Source organism: Strix aluco, chromosome 3 (genome assembly GCF_031877795.1).
Source record: "Strix aluco isolate bStrAlu1 chromosome 3, bStrAlu1.hap1, whole genome shotgun sequence".
Taxonomy (NCBI): domain Eukaryota; kingdom Metazoa; phylum Chordata; class Aves; order Strigiformes; family Strigidae; genus Strix; species Strix aluco.
The window spans coordinates 81854189-81877671 of NC_133933.1; the positions used below are offsets into that span (position 1 = coordinate 81854189).

The 23483-nt window shown below is 39.3% G+C and overlaps 1 protein-coding gene across 2 annotated transcripts in view; it reads left to right on the plus strand.

The window, feature by feature from the left end:
- Nucleotides 1-23483, plus strand: part of SEC63 (SEC63 homolog, protein translocation regulator) — a 65140-nt gene that overhangs the window by 11451 nt on the left and 30206 nt on the right. For both annotated transcript variants that reach the window (XM_074819397.1, XM_074819396.1), the window contains exons 2-7: nt 6766-6865; nt 7695-7809; nt 11501-11613; nt 17632-17693; nt 21238-21296; nt 22028-22078. In XM_074819397.1, coding sequence (XP_074675498.1) covers nt 6766-6865; nt 7695-7809; nt 11501-11613; nt 17632-17693; nt 21238-21296; nt 22028-22078 — 500 coding nt within the window. The remainder of the gene's footprint in view (nt 1-6765; nt 6866-7694; nt 7810-11500; nt 11614-17631; nt 17694-21237; nt 21297-22027; nt 22079-23483) is intronic.

The window sequence follows — 23483 nt, forward strand, 5'->3', positions numbered from 1 at the left end:
AACTGTAGAACTCAATAAAATCCAGCAAAATCAGAACTCTCAAAAGCAGTGTTTCAGCTGAGCCTGTTTTAGCAGAACAGGTTTAACTGCTTAGAGACACAGTACCCTTGAGTCATAACCTTTACTCAAGACTTGCGTGCTATGTGTATTACTTGCATCTCTTGATGCATTCACAGGAACACATTTCCAAGACAGGGGTAGAGAGAGGATGACGTGCTGCACAGAAGTTTTGTGAAAGTCTGTCTTTAAAGTGATCTTGGCATTTCCTAGGCTGCAGAACTGTCACTGTGTTCCTTGCTGAAAGAAGTCCTTTTCTTTTGAAACCAAGCAGCATTCTCCTTTGGGTGAATTGTTCACATCTGGTGGGCAGAATGTTTCATATGCACCTCCTCATATTTCTTTTTCTGACAGAGTCCACTGGAGCTGTACTTTAGACTTGCTGCCTTTGCTTTTCTTAGCAGTCTGAAGGCAGAAAGGACACAGGAGGCTAGGACTTAATTCTGTTCTTTCCTACTGTTTGAAGTAGAATGATGGAAAACCAGTGGCTTCCATTTATTCTGGAAATGAGGGTTTTTGTTAATTTTTCGTTGCCCTAAAAATTGGCTCTATGATATTTTTAAACTTCTATATGCTTTAGATACGAGAACTGATGCCAATAGTCTTATTTTGTGGTATTTTTTCCTAAAACTGCCCCTGCCCTGCGTGTCTTGCAGCTGAAGCAAGATTCTGGTGATTAAAACTTTTCTATATAATTCCAGGTGTACCTCTTTCCCTTCCCCCTCTTTCAGAATTGTCCATCTCCAATAAATGTGTCATCTTGTCTCTTTCCTCAGGAGGATATAAAAAAAGGAGAATCATCTCCCTCAGGTTTTCTTTTGGAGCACTTGCTGGAGCCTCTAGAACCTGAAACAAAAAGGTTAGGTCTAGGTAGGGATCATTTGTCAAGCATTCCTAGGGATAAAATGGATTCTCCTGTTTCTTCAGAAACAAATATATAAGACTTCTCAAGCACTTTCAGTAGTAGAACAGTGAAGACTGCTTCTGCTTCGCTGTCACAAAGGAGTACGGCATAAGTAATTTCTGAAGTAACAGCTAGGTTAGGTTACCCCACACAGGTTACTAAAAATGAAACAAAACTCATGCAGTGCCGTCGTATTGCTTTATGGTGTTCACCCCAAAGTGACTGGTATCCCAGATTTTTCTTTTGATGTCTTGGCATAGCCCAGTTATCTGGTGCCCTTCTCATAGCCCACAGAAGTGGTTGATTCTTTCTGTGGTACTGTTTTTAACATGTTTTGTGAAGTCATGCCAGCGTGTGTGTCTCAGATACTTCTGGCAACAGAAATGCTTGTGTTCCTGAGCTGCCTGGCAGTGCCCATATTGCCAGCATCCTGTGTTCCTCATGCGCTGATAGAAGCATGTCTGCTCCACTAGTCATCAGTAGTACTGCTGAGGTGGTGATCAGAGTGTGGTAAAACAATATGCAGTTGCTGCATTTTATAAAGGCCTTGGTTTTTGAAGACAGTGTTTATATGAGAAGCCAAAGACTTTGTGTTCTTATGATGCGGGGACAGGGGAGAAATGCAGAAAGGCAGGCAGTGTGTGTGCGCCAGTAAGTAAGGTATGGGTGAACATGAAAACCAAACTTAATTTGGGCATGGCTGAGCTGTAGGCCACAGGTTGTATGTAGTGTGTGGAAAAGCAAATCCAACCTGTGATCAGCTTCCTTCTGTGTTTGTGTGCCCTATGTTCCTGACCCATTGTGTGGTGGGTGAATGAACAGATGTTGAGACAGATGTGAGAAAAATTTTTTGCCCTATGAGTGTCATCAAATGCTAGAACAGGTTGCTCAGAGAGACTGGGGTCTCCATCCTTGAAGATATTCAGAGTCCTACAGCCAGAGCCCTGAGCAACTTGCTTTGTTGATGCTTCTCTGAGCAGCAGGGTTGGATTAGATGATCTCCAGAGGTCTCTTCCAACCTCAGATGTTCAGCTGTTCTGTGATACCCAAGGACTGTGTGGTCTGGGTTACCCAGTCAGAAAAAGCAGACACTTCTGGCATAGTGACCCTAAAATCACTCTTTCTAAAGACCTGGATATTCAAGTGGCATAATGTAAAAAAACCAACCCTTTAGTCACCAAATAAATGAAGTAAAGGTCAAAGATGGTCTTTTTGTTTTCTCATTTTTTTTAATAATTGCTTTGAGCTTGTCATTTTGATGTTGCATACCTCTTTGGATTCAAAATAAAGTTGATTGTATCTGAAACTTACAGATGAATCAGTGATCTGTAGTCGTTCTCTAGTTAAGGTATGTAGCCAAATGAACAGCTACTTTTAAGGAAGTAAAAGTCTGAAATACTTGTTAATTACTTTATTTTCATCCAAAAGGAGTAAGCAGATTAGTGTGCAAATGAACTTTTTTCCCTCATTTAGTTATTAATAGCCTATCTGTGCTAGGGTCTTGATTTTGTTTTCATTTGTCTAAAAGCTCTAGACAATGGTGTATTAAAATACCTACTAGTATCACTGGAGGACCTGACCAGCTCTTTGCAAATAATTGAAAGAGGTGGCACTCAGGTTTCCTTTTGTACCAGTAATTGTTTTATTTCTTGAGAACTTGAAGAGTGTATTAAGATGCAGTTTTGGCTGGATATTCACATACATTTATTAAGATATTATAATAGGCACTTATGAGAGCCCTCTGAAAGTAAGGAAGTTGTATTGATGAAAGATTGCTTGTGAATCTCAGGAACTTTGGATGCATCCAGAACAATTCAGGGGGAAATGGAGGAAGCATGGGATGCTTTCCCAGATAATTTACAGAAATGAACTGGCAGTCTACATCCTCATCTGAGGGGTGCTTTAACAATACCTTGATGCATGGATTATTTAGTGAGATTAATTCAAAAGCCCATGGATGCATTACGCCTTTACTTTTCAAGGCTGTTTAATACCTATTTTAAAAATCATAGGAGAGATTCACTATTGTTGAGGGTTTTACCTATCAAATGAGAAGTCGTTTTGACTAGAGGAAAAGCATTTCCCCCCTCCCTTATCTCCATGTAATCCCATATCAAAGGATGGTGTCTGAAGTTCTCTTATGCTTTAATGGGGAACCATGATCTGGAGTGAGAAGAAACAGAGAAACTCTTAAATGCATTTTCAGACTCTGAACCTCTTTCCCTGACAGAGCAAGGATTCCAGAGCTAAAAACCAAACGGAAGTACAATTCCTATTGCACTGGAAAGCTTTACCCTGAGAGGCATGTAATGTATGTGTGCTCTGGGGTCTGCAGGGCATTGCAGGGACAGCGTGCCAGTTCTGTGGCATGGCAAATCCACTTGTGTGAAAGGAAGCTCCTTGGGAGAGGAAGGCAAAGCAAAAAAGGACCTGATTTATCCACAACTTGCTCATTAGGAATACATTGCTGCTTTTGTTAAGCACAGTAATTATCTGGTATTCTGGCTGTTGCTAGCCCTTCCCCCCGCCCCGAGACCAATTTCTTTCTAACAAAATAAGTATTTTCTTTGGTGCAATCACATACATTGTCTGTAAATAAACAGGAAGCCTGTTTTTCCTGGATACAGCAGGAATACATCTTTCTTACTCAGGGTGATATTTTGTCAGTGGCTTTCTGCCTAAACTGGGAGTGATGCTGTTTGTACTCCTTCTTTCTCCCAAGTAGCTGCCTGTTTTTGAATTCCACAAGTTAATATGCGTTAATGATAACATGTGACAGAGGAAGTGCCTCAGGATAGCTCTGAATAATTTGAATAGTCTGGACTTTAGCCTCAATTTGGGAAGGATTTGATTCTCTCTTTATGTTCCGGACAGATAACTATAAACAATCATTCATCTTTAGTGCCTTGTTTCCTTTTGGGGTTGTTAATCAAATTAACCATCCCAAGATCAGAAATAAATTAATGAGGTGCTTTTGCTTTGGTATGGCTTAATCAACTATAATTAGATTTGATCCAGAGTAGTTCAGATGTGTGTGTTAAAAAAAAAAAGTGATGGCTGCTTAGCACGATGTCTTAATTTGGTATTTGTCTGAAGATGTCCCCCTGTGCAGCATAGCTGTTCCAGGACATCATTGTCAGGGACTCTTTAACTGATTTAGGTGTGTGCTGTTTACCTATCCAAAGCGCTTAATTTTTGCTTGCACCACTTGCCTCGTCGTTTTTGGTTTGTTTTGGTTTTTTTTCCTTTGTTGTCTGGTCACAATGTGACTCCTGCAGCTGTTACTGGAGGTCTGTTCCAAAACTGCAGTTCTCTGGTTATTATAAACCACCTTTAGTTTCTAGCCTCATTTTCCCTTATGGGCATAAGGTCAAATAAAAACTGACAACTCTTTAGTTTACCTTGCACAACTGTTTTTCTTTTCTCCACACTGCCTTCCCCTAAGGGCCTTTGGGAAGCTTTTTGGCGTGGTAAAGTGAAGGATATAGTCCGTTCTTGCAGGGAGGATGCAGAGGGGGGAAAGGAGAGGGTCGTCTGGTACTTGTGGGGCTGGACAGTAGGCAGGTCTGAGAACTGGGGCATCGTGTCACAGGGTGGCACAGATGTTTGAAGACAAGGCAGAGCAACTTGTTAAAAACATCCTAGCAAGAACACTAAAGGGAGTCATATCCTGTTAGTCTTAGTTTTACAGGCTTAAGTCAACAAAGTTCTCTTAGTCACCTTCTGTTTCTCCAAGAGCACTCGTAATCCATTTTCATGTTAGTTTACGTATTTCTGCAAGCAGCGTATCAGTTAAGACAGTTGTTACCAAACAGCACTGCCCCTTGGTTGTGCTGCAGAGGTGTCTGTGGGGTGTAATACAGATTGGATCAGGTAGCTGATCTGGGTCAGCTTGTTTAGTGCCTGGTTTAAGTATATGAACACTCTTTGCAGATCAGGAGAACAGCAAAATACTTGTGTAGTTTCTGTTGCACAAAATTGTGAGACAAGCTTGGAAACTTATTTTGAAACCCTGCAAGGGTTGGATCAGATGCAAGGGAACTATCCTCCCTTATCTCCATCTCTCTCTCTTTGGGGGGACACTAATTCAATCTTCTCAAGGAATCCTATCAAGCTGTTTGGTGAGTTTTGGGGAAGATATACTTTATAGAATTGAGTACTTCAGAATAAGCCAATATACTTTTTCTGGTTCTGATACATTGTCTCTGCAAGCTTTAATGTATGTCCGCTAGTTTGTGGGTGGCCATGTGTCATCTGTGTTCCCACTCTATTTCTGCCAAATCAGACAGAATTTAAAATACCCGTCCTGTGCTCACGTCTGATCTGGGTTAAATCTGAACTCGTGGTTGATCTGGCGCACAATATTGACATTTATGGTCATGTTTCTCTGGACTCAGATGGTTTGATGACTGCAAATTGAAGGTCTAGATGTTTCATCTGAATTGCATGCTTGCCTAGGAATTCAAGTAGATCACTGAGTGCCATACCCTACCTCCCATATCTTCAGACAGAGGTTGTCACTGTCTTCCACAATCACCTTTTGGAAATTTGCTAAAGCAAATTGTTTCCATGTTTTGTAACTGCTATTTTAGTTAAGATGAGGGCATCGCCTTGTTAGAAGTGCAAAGTTGAGATTTAAGACTTTTTAGGATGTCATTGACATGTGCTTTGGATAAAAGTTAAGATAATTCCTGCAATTAGATAAATCACAAACTTCTTTTTAAATTGGCAAGTTTAGTCACTTTGTTCATGAGCAGCATCTAAAAGTGTTGAGACAGGATAACTTTTTTCCTCTTAATTCTTTCTCTGTTAGTCTGAAAAGGGCCAAGTGGCCTTATTCTTTTGCAGGAAAGGTAATTACAGTGACCTCACTTCAGAAGTGTTGCAGGTCAGACTGCGTGGTGTATGGATAGGCAAGTTACTTAAAAGATAAACAGGATTGAAGTCACTTTATAATACATCATTTCAGCGCATACAGAAATTCTGTACAAGCTATTTGCTTTCCACCATACTTTTCTTAGCATAAAAGTTGTCTTTGACCAAGGATAAGTTGGTCTTGATTAACTCTGAAGTACAACTAAAACTCTCTGAGAGAGCTTCTGTGCCTTGTCGTGATGACGTTGACAGTATAAATGCAATTTCTTTCCAGCCCCATCCTGTCCTGAAAGGACTTGGGACGAAATCTTGTTGGCTAGTTTGTTGTTAATGCGTATACTGTCTGGCCAGGGGTCCACATTACTGAGCTACATGGCTTACAAATAACTATGAACTTAGTCTTCCTTCCTTTTCCCCTTCAACAGGAAAATCCTAAATGAAGGCAACTTACAAAAGGCAGATGTCGCAAACAGGAGGAAAATGCATCACGTTTTGAGTTGAGGAATTAACTGTTGCTCTAGCTGCACTCTTTAGTTGTATACAAACACTGTTTTGTATGTGGATTAGTTTTTTGGGGGTTTGTTTGGTTTTCCTGCATGCAGTAGATGACATACTGAAATGGGAGACGACTTGGAGTTTGAGTATAAAATGGCAGAAGTAAAATTTACAGGTGCACATTAGCCAGGCAAAGGCTGAGTTCACAAGTGATGGTTACTATGTGGCATGTGGAAAATAGAATGGATTCTTATGTTTATGTATGTGCAGTGTCACATAAATGGGTAAAAAGCATTCTTTTCTCCAATGTTTCTGGATGTTTTGTTAGTCCTCCAGCTGACCTTGTACAACCTACTTCAGGATGAAATGAGCATGTTTGTCATTACGTTTTTTGTCAGATTGATTAATCACAATCTTTCTTTTTATTTTTATAGAGCAAATTCGACTAAAGAATATAAGAAATGTATATGGAAGATGCTTGTGGTATCGTTTGCGACTGTTAAAACCACAACAAAACATAATTCCTACAGTAAAGTACGTTTCATTTGCATGACTTTCCATTAAAGCAATTCCTACATTTTTATTTTTATTAAAAAATATTTTTTTGTAATCAAAGTGTCTAGAATTTGTTATGTAATAATGGCTTTTGTGTCACAGAAGAGACATTTGCAATATGCTGTATTTGAATAATTAATAGTTAATCATTATTATCTAGTAGGGCTTGAAATCAAGATGGACCCTGTTTGTCCTTTATAAAATATCTGCTAAATGAAACCGGGGAACCTCAGCACTAATAAATAAGTAAACAATGCATTTATTTGTTCCAAAAAAATAATCCTCCCTCTCTGAAATCAGTGGTGCTAGTGATGTCTTTTGATTTAAATATTTAATGTTTACTCATACATATTCAAATACACAACAGTAATTTGTATGTTCGAAGTTGATGGTTTTATATCCTTCAGTTCTTTTGTTTATTACTCCCACCCTCAAAATATTTTGTTGTCTGTTATGCATCTGTTCCAGCTTTTTGGGTTTTATTAACATGGACTTTGTCTAGGATCAGGTTAAAGTCATCCTTTAAAAATAGGAAATACTGTTATATACGTGCTGAGGACAGACAGTTAAAGAGTGGAGAGAGTCTTTGTTGATGGTTAAAAAAAAGAAATTAATTAGTCAGAACAGCAGTCTCATCTGTGTCAAAGGTGGTGTTATAACTGAAATACTCATACCTGCTTCAAAATGGCTTTAATGTTTATCGCTATTTTAATATTGATATTAATAATAATATTAATACTAATATCTTATGTTATTTGTAGAATTATGCTAGAGCTAGTGGATTAAAAAAATTCTTTCTTCCAAACAGGAAAATAGTCCTCCTTGCTGGCTGGGCGTTATTTTTGTTTCTTGCCTACAAAGTTTCCAAAACGGACCGAGAGTATCAAGAATATAACCCTTATGAGGTTTTACATTTGGATCCTGTAAGTAATGGCATCTTTCACTAGTCTGTATTACTATAACTGTATATTCTATGTCTAGATGTCAAATTTAAGGCTTGGTTTTTTAAACAAATAAGTTAACTTTAGTGAATATATTTAGTGGTTTTCTTTTTTGGCATCTGAAAGTTGCTGCTGTATATTGTAAAGTCAGTCATTAGATATTCTCTGCCTATATCAGTACTAATTTATAATGTTTATATCTAACTCCTTCAAAATTCTAACAATTTTCTTAGTACAGTGAGATGTGGCTTTTTAATCTATTTTGATTCTTACTCTGATGTTTTCCTTGCTCGGTACAGGAAAACAAAAAAGTAATCCTGCTTTGTATGCCCTGTGAAAATCTTCTCAATAGCCATTTTTAAGGATGCTGCTGAATAAACTGTATAAACAAGAATGTGGATTAATTTGATTTACAGTTCTGGTACAGCAATATTTCTCTTGTAAATGAAAGGTTTCACTAAAGGGTGTGGGTGATGCATATTTTGGTGTAGTAAAGGTTACCTTGGATCGCAGTTGTGTCTGTGAAGGCAAACAACAAATTCTAAATAGTGATACCAGCCAATTGGTTTATTAAACTGGGAAAAAGTTGTAGTGTTCATCTAGAAAACAGATGTAGTGCTTTTATTTATATTGAAGATCTGATTCAAAATGGATATAAAACGTTATATATCCCAAGGAGACAAACAGACCTTCTGGACATCTCAAACTCTTATTTAGTCTTGTCAAACTCTCTTTTTCATCTTAACCACAATACCTCAAGTAGACTCTCTGCTTACGTTAATTATTTCCTGATACAAAGCTCCTCTTTTGAATAACAGCAGTGTCATCTTTTCAGTTCTGAAGTCTGAGGTATGTTTTACTCTCCAGTCTAAGGATGTGCGCTGTGGATACAGCTCAGCACAAGAACATGGAAGAACTTTGAATATACCTGTTTTGATTAAACTTGAGATATATTGTTAGTGTAGGAGAGCTTAAAATGTATGTGAATGTTAACAAATACATTTCTTGCCATTAGTGATGTGGCTTGTCAGCACAAGGGTAGGCATCACTGGTACTGCTTTTCTATGCTAAGAAAGCCATTATAGCAGATAAGTAGACTTTGGCCTCTTTCTGGCTAGACAGGTAGAAAAAGACCTGCCTGTCATGTGCAGAGACAAGTAATTTAAATTCAACCTCTGCTCAGTTCTTTTGTGAATGACTGATTGCTGACTTGCATTCTCTCACTGTTGCACAGGAACAAGATGAAGTTTTACTATTGAATGGTATCTGTTGGAACTGGGCAGTTTAAATGTTCATATATCTGAGCTAAACAAATCTGGTTAAACAAATCAGGCTTAGGGATTAGGTCATCAGAGGATTTTCTTCTGTCATCTTTGGCAAATTTCTACAAGTAACAACCCTGAAAAAGGGGTGTATAGATGTGTGCAGCTTATCCAGGCAAAGAAACCAATACTGAAATGCTCCAAGTACTGATATAGGGATGAAACATATTGTCATAAGGACAAGCTGAATTAAAGCAGAGATGTTACAAGGCAGTTTAAGATGGGTGTAAAGGTAGATCCACTGAAGTAGGGTTCAAAATAGAGTCCAAGATTCCAGAGTTTGTTTGGTATTTCTGTGCTATTGGATTGTGTGTTAAATTCCCTTGAAAAACTTCTAGTTCAGACTACATGAAAGTTAACAGCTTTCTTCTGTTACCATTCAAATGGAACCTTTAGAATTGTTGCCAGCCCTGCTGATGTTGAAGTGGTGCAGATGTTGATGCGTTCTTAGATAATAGAACTGTTGTTGCTGTTAAAAAAAACCCCCAAACCTCAAAACTTAAAAAAAAAAAAAAAATCGCAGATGCAAGCACTTGAAAATTTTAGTACACAACAATTCATTTGCTTCTTTGCGTTCACACTGTGACAGAGATTATTTTATCATCTTACGTTATTGTATCAATTTATAACAAGAGGCTTTTTTCTCCAGAGGAGAACCACAATATGGACAAAGTTCAGATAATGTACATGCACCTTATTTTATATATAATATCAGCACTTTGTTTTGAATGTAGAATAGCTCCTTTTGAAGCACATGACTTGAATTCACTAATGCATAAGGCACTCGGATATTATTACTGATTTATTGAATAAGTATTCTTACTGCCATTTTAGAGGTGGAATCCAAGGCATAAAGATGAAGCTCAAAACTGATTATAATTTTGGATTCTTTCAGACAGACAGTCAGGACCTTAATTTTTTTTTTTTTGTAAGTACTTAATATAAGGAAGCTTTGTGTTCCAATTAGTGCTAAGTGACGCCACACACTAGGCTACTAAGCATTTCTGTAAGTCAGACCTAACCTCTGTAGCCTAACTTTTGAAAATGAGGAGCAAGCAATTAATGATAGATAGAAAGTTTGTCATCAGCTTGTCAGGGATTGCATGCACCCTCTATGGCAGAGAGAAAAAAATAGTATTTTTTTTATGGGCAGCATTCATGTGAGCTATGAAAACCCATCTCTTCTCCAGCAACCTGATTTTTTTTTTTCCTCTCTCCCCACCCCCTTTCCAGCTTCTGCCACTCATCTGGCATTCTTCATCTAGTCTTGAAATGGCTGTTTTTACTTGAAGTCTAATTTATTATGGAGTAAATTCATCCTGTGCATTAAATGAGGCAGGCATGCTGTTGAAAAATAGTGTTGGAAAATGATAGACACATTGTATAAAGAGAGATAAAGTAACAACAAATGAGGCCTCAGGGTAGTTCAATTTCTGGTTTAAATTTGTTGAAACAGTACCATAATCTTTAAATAACTTCTTGTGTGTTTGCTATACTGACTTATATAACTTCTGACTTACACAACTGACTTTTAACAAGTCAGCATGCTAGACCTCTCTATCACAAAATGATGAAAAGTCCTGTGGTAATGGTTCTGTGAAACTTAGCAGATAGCTTACTAGAAAAACTTTATTTGCACTTACTATAAAGTTTTGTGGGTTTTCTTGGGTAGCGAAGTTCACAGTCCAACCTGAAAGTTAATGCACAGGGGGTTGGTGGCATTTCATGACATGCTATAGTAGAATAAAAATGGATCTCTTTCTCAGATAGTGGTAATGTATTCCCTTTGTTCAAGAAGTTTGAAATAATTTATGGGTAGAATGATTCTAGTCAAAGGCATTCTTAAGCAGCAGGGCAAATTCACTGTTCCCATTGACTGACAGATTTATTTCTGCCTACAAGCTGCAAGTGAACCATCATACTTGATGTATGAACTCTTGCTTAAATAGAAGACTACTGCAAGTGAGAATTCTTCGTATTCATGAATATGTTTAGGAAAAGATAAGATTTGTAAGATAAGAAGGCCTTACTTTTTCTTTTCTATGGATGGATTAACAAAGTAATCCACAAAAAAGCAATACCGAGTCATCTGAATGTCTTTTTGTTAGACTATGACTTCTAACTTGATTTAAAAATATAATGGTTATAAAAATGTTATTAGAAAAATAATATAATCATGTTTCCATATGTATAGAAATACATATGTAATGTCATGATTATATATTAGAACATAATTCTTTACTTCAGTGAATGGTTCAGAGAAATATTGCACAGTGTACTTTAGAATATATATAGAAGATTGGATCTGATTTAAGGTATTTATTAATAAACTCAAAACTTTTCTTTCTAAGGGAGCAAGTATATCGGAAATTAAGAAACAGTACCGTGCGCTATCGCTAAAATACCATCCAGATAAAGGAGGAGATGAAGTTATGTTCATGAGGATTGCTAAGGCTTATGCAGCGTAAGTTTCTTTTTTGCCTATAAAAAATGGGAACTTGATATTATGGGGAGGGAAACCTTTAAGGTAATAGGGATGACCTAATCAGCCAGGAAACTGTGTTTGGATATGTAATGAAAGTCAAAACATGTCTTGGTTCAGTGTATATTTGCTCTGTGCAAGTTAGGAAGTATAATCTAATTGTTTAGCAACTTTCAGAATACTTTAAGGTGTTAGGTCTTTGTATTAAACTTCCATATCAGCTAGGAAAAGTGTTTCCAGTATGATACATATTAAATCTTAAAGGTGACAAAGAACAAAATGGATGTTGTGGTTTTTAACCAGCCAACCCTGTCACGGCAATTCTGAAGTGTTGCTTAGAAAATAAATACACTATTTGTTTCACCTGGTGATAAAGCCAAAGAGACAGTATTTTAACTCTGTTCCCATCTAGTGACAAAGATATTTCAGTCTGGTTCTGACTCAGTTTTCTCTTGGGTCCCCAATGTCCCTTTTCATTTGTGCTTGCCTTGCAGTCCTGACTCTTTACTTGGTGACTGTTTCATATTATCGATGTAGTTCTTAAAAGCTGAATCCTTGAATCCTCTTTTCTTCAGAGTATTTTTTGGCCTTACCTCTGCTTATAATTGCCTTCTTTGATCTGAGAGATGATGTCTAATACTACGATTCGGTATAAAGGAAATCCCTTTTTATTGAATTTTCCCATAATCAAGATGGGGGTTTGGGTTTTGTAATGCTGTGCGTACACAGAATGTTAATACAGCTTTATATTCTTTTCTACTCTAAATGATCATCTTTCAGAGTCTGGTACTTTCTGACTAGGTTCTTTAAGATATTCCACGTGTGGAGGATGTAATGTTTAATATAAAATTTGCTTATCTGAAAACAGCTGATGTTACACATGATTTCTGATTTAGTGGAAGGATACAAAATATACTAAAAACACAATACAAATGTAAGTTAGACTTAGAAAAATACAGGAATTTCAATACACAGTTCAATCACTAATACTGATGTGATTCCCATTACTGGTCTCTAATACACTCACTGTCATGGCACTGGATGTCCCCAGGCGCTGGAAAGGCATGCGTGTGTTGAGCCGGCTCAGGCCCATTGTGCTCTTCCAAATTCTTTTGTTAGTTGTCTAGTTCTTATACTGTATGTTGGGCTGAGCCAGGTATCCACTTCCCCCATGCTGGTCTCGCAAACTTGAGACATTCATACTTTTTTAATGCACTTGAGGGTAAGCTGCTTACACCACCAGTTGATCTGCTCAACTGTTGATAGGTGTTTATCTAAAGCAAAGACAGAGTCAGCTTCTTTGCAGCAGCTGGGCTGAGTCACTGTGGTCAGTCTGAGCCTCATAGCACATGGCCCTTGCCCATCCCCTCTGAGCCTTCTTCCGTTGTTGGGATTTATTTGGGTCAGTTACATCATCAGAGAACCTAGCAAGTTGGTGATTTCTGCTTTTAAGTCAATTGCCTCTGTGGTTGACCTTACTGGCTGAGAGTCCTGTTTGGGGTGAGGTGAGAAGGAGAACCATCTCCATGCTCACTTGAGCAGTTTTGAAATTGTACTTTATGCTTAAACTTGCATCACTGTATCACTGTGGAAGTCTCTTCATTAAGACATTTTAGTATTGCTTTCTGAACTCCTGAAACCTCTCACTTCTTCACTTGCAAGCTAGCACTCAAATGCTTGATGATACAGTTTGATACTCCGAATGCTAGTGCAAGGTCTGTGGCAGAGGCATATCCTGAAGTAAATGATGGTGAAGTTCCTTAGCTATGCTGTCTTGGAAGAATATAAAAGCCATCCATTCAGTGAGTCTGCTTGTTAACAAATATGAGACTTCTGAGGGGTAGGGCGGCACCCATCTGCTGACCTGATGCACTCTTGAGAGGTGTGCTGCTTAGTGGGGACTCATATCAGGGATGTTGCTGAGAGACAGTCTGCTGACTATTATCTGCTGCTGTTGTTTCATGTGTGCACCAACGATACAGCCAGGAGCAGTCTGAGGAGTATCAAGAAGGGTTACAGAGCCCTGGGAGTGGTGGTATGGGACTCTGGAGCACAGGTGGTTTATACATCAATTGTCCTGGCCAAAGGGAAGGGGTTTGAAAGGGCCTGTTGAATCTGGCAGATCAACAGTTGCTTACAGGACTGGTGCCAGTTCAGCTACTTATACCATGGGAATTGTTTTGAGAAACCTGATCTACTGGGAGCTGATGGAGTCCATCTTTCAGAGAAGGGGGAGAGCATCTTTGGTCATAGGCTTGTCAAGCTGGTGAAGAGGGCTTTAAACTAAAGTTGATGGAGGAAGAGACTCAATCCATTCCACTCCTACCAGCCTGATGCCAGTGCCAGTAATAGATGTCCAGAGCCTGGAGAGGGATCACAGGTCAGCAGGAGAGCACCTGAAGAGCAGCACAAAGGAATTCCAGCCAGTAAGTCAACTTCATCAGGGGCCTTTAATGCCTCTATGCAAACACATGCAGCATGGGGAATAAACAAGAGTTGCTAGAGACGTGTGCATGCCTGCAGGGCTACGATCTTCTTGGTATCACAGAGACATGGTGGGATGACTCCTATGACTGGAGTGTTGGAATGGAAGGATACAGGCTCTTTAGGAAGGACAGGCAGGGGAGATGAGGAGGGGGTGTTGCCCTCTGTCAGTGACCAACTAGAGTGCATGGAGCTCTGCCTGGGGGTGGATGGGGAGCTGACTGAGAGCTTATGGTTTGGGATTAAAGGGAAGGCAGGGACAGGAGATGTTATAGTGGGGGTCTGCTACAGGCCACCCAACCTGGAAGACCGAGTGGATGAGTCCCTCTATAGACAGATAGGAGCAGCCTCACGTTCACAAGACCTGGTCCTCAGGCAGGACTTAACCATACTGATATCTGTTGGAGGGACAACACAGTAGGGCATAAGCAATCCATGAGGTTCTGGAAGGTGTTGATGATAACTTCCTTCTACAAGTGATAGAGGAGCCAATGAGGAGAGGTGCTATGCTAGACCTTGTTCTCACCAACAAGGATGGGCTGGTGGGGAGTGTGGTGCTCAAGGGCAGCCTTGGCTGCAGTGACCATGAAATGGTGGAGTTTGAGATCCTTAGGGCAGCAAAGAGGGCACACAGCAAGCTCACTACCCTGGACTTCAGGAGAGCAGACTTGGGCCTCTTCAGGGATCCGCTTGGCAGAGTAGCATGGGATAAAGCCCTGGAGGGAAGAGGGTCCCAAGAAAGCTGGTTAATATTCAAGGATCACCTCCTCCAAGCTCAGGAGTGATGCGTCCTGACAAAGAGGAAGTGATGTAAAAACACCAGGAGTCCTGCATGGATGAACAGGGAACTCCTGGACAAACTCAAACACAAAAAGGAAGCCCACAGAGGGTGGAAACAAGGACAGGTAGCCTGAGATGAATACATAGAAACTGAGCAACCAGGGATCAGCTTAGGAAGGCCAAAGCCCTGATAGAATTAAATCTGGCCAGGGACATCAAGGGCAACAAGAAAAGCTTCTATAGGTATGCTGGTGATAAAAGGAGGAATAGGGAACATGTGGGCCCCCTCCGTAAGGAAACGGGAGACCTTATGGGGAGGCTGAGGTACTCAACAACTGTTTTGCCTCAGTCTTCACCAGCAAGGGCTCCAGCCACACTGCCCAAGATGCAGCAGACAAAGGTGGGGACTGGGAGAATGAAGAACTGTAGGATAAGATCAGGTTCAAGACCATCTAAGGAACCTGAGGGAGCACAAGTCCATGGGACCTGATAAGATGCATCTGCGGGAACTGTCAGATGAAGTGGCTAAGCCACTGTCCATCATATCTGAGAAGCTGTGGCAGTCTGGCGAAGTTTGTGCTGACTGGAAAAGGGGAAGCATAACCCCCATTTTTAAAAAGCGAAAAAAGAAGATTTAAGGAACTACAGGCGAGTCAGTCTTACCTCTGTGCCTGGCAAGATCATGAAGTGGATCTTTCCAGAAACATGGAAAATAAGTAGGTGATTGGTGACAGCCAGCATGGCTTCACTAGGGACAAATTGTGCCTGATGAATTTGGTGGTTTTCTATGATGGAGTTAAGGGCGTTGGTGGATAAGGGAAGAGCAACTGATGTCATCTACCTGGACTTGTGCAAAGCATTTGACACTGTCCTGCATGACATCCTTGTCTCCGAATTGGAGAAACATGGATTTGACAGATGGACCACTGGGTGGATAAAGAATTGGTGGATGGTTGCACTCAAAGAGTTGCAGTTAACATCTCGATGTCCAAGTGGAGAGCAGTGATGAGTGGCATTCCTCAGGGGTCAGTGTTGGGACTGGAGCTGTTTAACATCTTTGTTGGTGACATGGACAGTGGGATTGAGTGCACCCTCAGCAAGTTTGCCAACAACACCAAGCTGTGTGGTGCAATTGACACACTGGAGGGAAGGGAGATGCCATCCAGAGGGATCTGGAGAGGTGGGCCCATGCAAACCTCATGAAGTTCAACAAGGCCAAGTGCAAGGTCCTGCACACAGGTCAGGGCAGTCCCATGCACAGATAGAGGCTGGGCGGTGAGTGGATTGAGAGCAGCCCTGAGGAGAAGGACTTAGGGGTATTAGTGGATGGAAGACTGACTACGAGCCAGCAATGTGCACTCGCAGCCCAGAAAGCCAACTGTATCCTGAGCTGCATCAAGAGAAGCATAGCCAGCAGTTGGAGGGAGGTGATTTTCCCCCTCTACTCCACTCTTATGAGACCCCACCAGGAGTTCTCTGTCTAGCTCTGGGGCCCCCATCATAAGAAGGACATGGACCTGTTAGAGTGAGTCCAGAGGAGGGCCACAAGGATGATCAGGGGGGCTGGAGCACCCCCTCTGTGAGGACAGGCTGAGAGAGTTGGGGTTATTCAGCCTGGAGAAGAGGAGGTTCCGGGGAGACCTTATAGTGGCCTTCCAGTACTTCAAGGGAGCCTACAGGAAAGGTGGGGAGGTACATTTTCTCAAGGAGTGTAGTGGTAGGATGAGGGGTAATGGCTTTAAACTGAAAAAGGGTACATGTAGGTAGATTCAGATTAGATGTTAGGAAGAAATTCTTTACTGTGAGGGTGGTGAGACACTGGAACAGGTTGCCCAGAGAAGTTGTGGATGCCCTCTCCTTGGAAATGTTCAAGACCAGGTTGGACGGGGCTTTGAGCAACCTTGAGTGGAAGGTGTTCTGGCCTATGGCAGGGGGGTTGGAACTAGATGATCTTTAAGGTCCTTTCCAACCCAAACCACTCTGTGACTTAAAAATGATCAGGAGATGTCTGACTCATTCACAGAGTTTCTTCTGTGCGACAAAATCTGTATAGTGAATGCCTGGTGGTCTGTTTCCTAAAGCAGTATTCTTTTTTTCTAGTTACAGAGATTCTGTTTGAGGTGGTATATTATTGTCATGAAACTGTCATTACAGAACAGGCAGAGAAACTGTAAGATTTAGGAGATTGTGTCATGATTTATTTCTCTCTTAAATATGAAACTGGGGAGTTCCAAGAAGAAAAAAACAACCAACCAACCACATGCCATCAAAGGCTAAAAGTCTTGAATAAAAGAATTGAAAACCCATATGGATAACTTCTGTATCAACTCATCTTGCGTATTCACCTTCCTTCCAAAAAAAGATAATGTTTTCAACCTTTTCTGTCTTTCAAAATTTGCTGTACTGTAACCTGGCATTGAAAAGTGCTCTTTGCTGATGGGTAGGCAGTCACTCTCATGAAAGGGAGATGTGATTGTTCCATCTCTCATAAGAGGGTGCACATTCTGCGTCTGATTTCTTTTGCTGTTAGAGTGCTAAAAGAATTTGCCTGTCTATCATGAAGGAATACAGCAGTATTGTTTCATATCAGATTTCATACAAACAATAGCAGAAGGTGTTTAGCTTGCCAGATCATCTCTGAAGGATAGTATAAATGCCACATTTTAAAGTTTGTGTATGTTGATGATTTAAATTTCTTTACTTCTGTATTAACTTAATATCTCTTCTTGAAACTAGCCTAACTGATGAAGAATCACGAAAAAATTGGGAAGAATTTGGTAATCCAGATGGACCACAAGGTAACAATTATAAATGACAAGTCCTGGGATTTCTGTACATTGAGCTATGTAATATCTGATTATTTGGGAAGCACTCAGGTCTTAATATGTATATATAAAATAACTTTTTTGTATGATTTGAAGCAATGCATCCAATAATTCTTTGTGAAACTGGCTTTGGGGTGGTGGTGGGAGTGAAGGGCAGGAGAGAGTTTGCTTTTGTATTTCTCAAAGTTCTTATTAGGGCAAAAAGAGAAGGGTATTTTTTTAATTAGTCAGCTTCAGTAAGTATCTAGGGAGACTTGCCAGTATTAAAAGGAGATACAAACAAAAAATAGAATAATCATCAGAAAGGTACTATAAATGTATATTGAAAAATTAACAACTAGCCATAATGAAATACACTCACTTCGAAGGTATGTACATGAGGGTATGTATATATTTAAATAAATACTGTATATACATCTGCCTTACATTTGCTGGAAGCAGTACTGTTTGAGTGTAGCTCTATGCCACCTTCATCTTGTGGAGTCCTGGTGATTATCCTTGTGCTGGTAGATTGTTCCTGAGCAGATAACTACATGAAAATACTCCTGATGATGGTGTATTAAAGTTTTACAGTAGGTGATCCAAAATAAAGACTGAAAGTTAATAGATTCCCCCCCCCCACCCCCGCCATTTGCAGTTGCATGACTTGCTTGTAAAACATCTTTGTGACCATTTGTGGGGAAGCATATTGTATATTTGTAGTTGCTTCTGATATTCATTACAAGCAAAAGGGAAACCTGCCCTCTGTTAGGACAGGCCTCCCTAGATCTCTGCTTGTTGATGCCCTGCAGTTTGAGGGACTAAGTTATACTACATATTTACATGGAATTAGTTAAGGCTAACTTTGAAGTAATAAATGGAATTTTTAACTTGGTTATGAAGTTACAGGATGATGTGAGGGAAGTCTGTGCTGGAAATTCTTCCTCTGAATTATATCCATCCAATACGGGAAATTAATTTAAAAGGGAAAAAAAAAAAAACCACCCAGCCCCCAAACCAGTCTTTCAAAGAAACAATCTTCCCGCTCCATTCAAAAAAAACCATCTGTGCCAACTGAATCATAGTCTGACAAAGGCATTTCTGATAGACTAAGGTTCAGTCTCTTTAACCACTGTCTTTTATAGCGTAGCAAATTTCTTTCAGCTCCTAGCTTCTCTTGGTTTCCTAGCCGGGCAAGTAGGAGGACTCTGTCCCTCTTGCTGCAAAGTACAAATAACATCTTGCTTCAGAAATGCTGTCACAATATCAGCAAAATGGTACTGTAAATCTTAGTCTGATATATGTACAAATAGCTTTCCTAGGACCTTTGCTGATGCTAAACTGTTTTTTGCATCCACAAGCTACTAATGTAGTGTTGCCAAGGCATTAGGATTTCAAGTTAGGCTGTATGTCAGTGTCCTTGAACAGACCTGAAGCTGTGAGTTAAAGTTCAGCCAAAAGCTGAGAATTTAAAGGCGTGGAGATCCTTGTGCAGTTGGCTCAGAGACCACTTTCACAAACTTAAGGGACTCTGGATTCCCGAAGGGCAAAATGAAATGATTCTTTGGTAGGGCAAGCATTAGTACTGTAAATGCAAAGCCTCCTGCTCTTCTGAAACCCTAACTCAGACTATGGTGGAATTGGAGTTCCTTGCTTTGCTTCTAGTTCTCTCGTTGTTGCTTTATCTGAAGGGTGAGAAGAAGCCCGAAACTTTCCCTCTTCCATCCTATAGTCTGTAACCTTATTCCACATTGAAGTCTGAGGAGCTTTCTAATTTAGTGAAATTAATCTTCTCTTCATTTATACACCTGTAGTGTAAAAATTTGTATCCAAGCTATTTACTCTAGTTTTTTGTTCTGTGTAAAGAATGGAGACAGTCCCTTACAGAGGTATATTCTGAAATGAGATGAAGCACATCTGGTATTAGACATGTCTAACCAAGTTAGATGAGGTACATCCTGCTCTCTGTGCCCAGCACAAAGGAACAGCAAGCAGTATTCCTCTCTGTCCAGTTGAAGCATCATGGAGGTTAGAGGCAGGGAGACAAGGTTTTCCTGTCTCTGGCATGACTTGGTCCTTCACTAAAAGTAAATTACTGAATGTGCAAAATCATTTGAAGTGTTTTTAAAAGCAGGTGAGGGACCTGGAGAGTAAAAAGATATGCTTTTAATAATGTAAGGCAGTTTCAATAGACTATTTTCCCTTGGTATTTGCTAGTGCTTCAGCTCACCAAGCATGGATGAGGACAAGGAGACTCTCATACCAGAGGAGAAAGAGCTTTGTACTGAACTACTTCTGTTCTGGAACAATTTGAAGCTACAATCCTAAAGGTCACAAATATTGTGGGAAACTGAAATTGATACCACCAGTAAAAGACGCATCACATTTTTAGTAGATTCTTTTAAAATCTGTAACTATTAACATATAGGGAAGTGTCTCCAGACCCTTCTCCATAGCAGGGCATTTACTATAACTTAATGTGGTAAATTCACTGGGTGTTATTATGTTGAACTCCTAAACTTGAAGTGTGGTCAGATGTTCAATTTGAGTTTCAACAAATAGTAGTTTTGAACTTAACTACATAGGAGTCACATTAGGCTTGTGCATAACAGCTGGTTGTCTGAATTGATGGCTGTCACAGTCTGTTGGAGACAGTATCAGAATAGTATTGTAAGTACTTAGGGGATCCTAGTGTGGCCTTATTTAAGGCAGTACTCCTCATTGATACCTGCTAGTACTGAGGAAACAATGTTTTTTGTGTGTTTTTGTTTTTTTTCAAGCAGGCTCTAGAAATTTGTAAAGTCGCTTTTTTCTTGGTTTCCTAGTACTTTTAGTGTTGGGATAGGTAGTGTTTGCGAAGTTCAATTTATTACCACTAAAACATCCGAAGACAAGCTATTTTATGCTATTCTGAATTCCAGTCTGTGTATTGTAGATGTTACTGTTAGAGAATTGTGTCTTCTATTTTCTGCAGCCTAACTCCTTTTGAATTGTAAAGTGTTCCTTTCTGTTTCTTACCAATCACATAGAAATTTGAACTGGCAGAGGGTTTTGTTTTTACAATTTACAGCTTAGAACACTTTTCCTAACATTACAAACTAATAAAACTTTTCCCATAGAATTCATTTGCTCAAACAGTTTTCTTGCAGTTCATGTATTCACTGAACTATATGTATTTAAACTGCTGAAAACTCTGCAAGGCAAAGCTTATAAATCTCTCCATCTGTGAAATCTTTCTCTCTTTTTGTATATTAATAAATCTTGTGTGTCTATTTCACTGCAATATGTTAAGCTAAAATCTTTGGTATTTCAGATGTTGCATTTAAGCCTTGTTATTTTATTGCATACTTGAGTGTATTTCTAATTTGTTTTTTGGTTTTGCTAAATTTTTTAGAATTTTGCTTATTGAAGTGATAAACATGAGGATTTTTTGTGGGTTGGTGTTTTTGTTGCGGTTTTTTTTGTTTGTTAGACTTAATGTGACTTTAAAATGATTCTTTAATATTTTATAGTGAATTTCTTTTCTTTCATCCCACAGCTACAAGCTTTGGTATAGCTTTGCCAGCTTGGATTGTGGATCAGAAAAATTCAATTTTGGTGAGTCAGCTCAAGATTTTAAGATGAACTTTCAAGTGTTCACCTTAAAACGTTTGTGCTTAATACTGCATTTTAGTCAAAACACATAGTTAATAATACTTTGGTCCAAATGCACATCTTGAAGCAAACTTCAGGAGTCAAAAGTGTTAGAGTAGCTTAAATCTAACCTTTGAGAGTAAAGTATTAATAAGTTTGGAAGGATCTCATTGCAGTGATAATGAGGTTGTACTGTGGTTACCCCTGCGACAAAGTGTGTGTTTGCTCTTGCAAGGAGACACATAGAACACACAGTTTGCTGGATTTCTGTGGTTCCGTTTGGTTTGCTAGTGATGCTGTAATTGTACAGTGTCTAAATGTTCTTTGTTGCATTTGTTGCTACAAGGTATTTGGCTTACCTGCTTGATTTCTTTTAATGTAATCATCTCTGTCCACTGCATCACAGTTTAGCTGCCAACTCTTTAATTATTAAAGAAACCCACCTGAGACAATGCGTGGATGGTTTAAAAGATTACTTACACTAAACTGATACTCCTTATTTAAACCCTACCCAACTGATTATATTACTTGTAAGTTGTTCAGAAATAATGACAGATATTATGCAATAAGCTTACATTAATTTGTAGTAGGCTTGTGGTAATACTACTTGGCTGTATTTTAGAATAAAGATTAAACAAGAGTGGTATTAAGTAACTGAAGTATTTAATGCTGTACGTTTCATAATTTTTCTCTAGGTTTTGCTTGTATATGGATTAGCATTTATGGTTATTCTTCCAGTTGTTGTGGTAAGTATTATCTAATTAATATTCTAACCTCTGTAACCAAGCTGTAAACAAAGCTGTCTTGGACATAGAGTTGCTCACTCTTGCCTTTCATGGAGAGAGTAAGCAAGTGAGTTTTTTTAATGTGGGTGTTTTCTTTTATTATGGAAAAAAAGTGTAGCTGCTGCAGGGTTTCCAAAAAAATGCAGTACCATGATAGAGAGAGGGCCATAGGGAAAATATTAGATATCACAAGAGTTAGACTAAGTTATGTAATTTGTCTTGTAGCTTCTGTCATTCATCACATGAAAATTAATACGATGTGTTGAACTCAAGAGTATATTTAGTGGTGTTACTGTAGAGCCAAGACTGAGATGTCTGTAGGTGATGGTACTAGAACGATTACTGTGTGTGGAACAGGTTGTTGGTTTGGTTTCTCCTGGCTGCCTTTATTTTCATAACTTCAATTTTTATTGATCTTCTGTACACCATGAGATGCCTGCCCTTGAGATTTCTTTGTGTGAGGAATCAGTTGCTAGGTGAGTGGTATTTCAGGGCTCAGGTTTGCGCTACAGTATTGCTTTTGAACAATGTCCCTTATCCAGTGATTGTGCATTTGGGGTATGGCATGAAGAAAGACTCAGAAAATTGACACCCAGAAACCTTCATGCTCTTGGGAAGAAGAATTTCATTTGAGAAGGTCTCCTGGGGTCTTGGCAACTGCTTGCATATCTGTGTGCAGAGGCTAGCCAAGCATTATCCCTTCTCTTTGAGAGTCTTTCTGCATAATTGAAGATTTAGTGTAGAAAATTAGATGTGGCGATTTCAAGTTTTTGAATAAGAAGTCTAAAATCCAGGGTACAGTATCTACATATTTTTCCCGTCTTTCCTTTTAGGTTTTAGTTGGTGTCTGTTGATGCTTTTTTGTATACATGTACTTTTAGTGATGTGTACCAGGTTTATCATAGCTCAAGTGAAAGTAAACATCCTTTCTGTTGTTAGGAAGAAATGTCCTGAGCAGAGAAAAAACCCAATCTGCCTCTTCTTGCCCCTATACCAGCGGTAGACTTCTGCACTCAGACTTGTCACTGTAAATTTCTTTTATAGTTGGTGAAGAGGAATAGTCATTTTTATGGAGCAAGTTATTTTATCATTTCATTCTAAAGTAGACATACAAGATGATTCATGCCTTTAATGGGTCTGTTTCTCTTTTATGAATCAATAAAGAAGCTGAAGTTAACTACAGTGTAGTCAGCCTATATCTGAGATAGGCATCCAAAATAAAGGTTGGTTCCACCCTTTGAATCCAGATCAACAAAAAAGGAAAATATTGATACATACCTCCACTGACCTAAATAATGTTCTGTACATGAGGCAAGAGAGACAAGCTGTATCTGCAAAAGCAGTTAGGGCAGCCTCTCTCATGTAG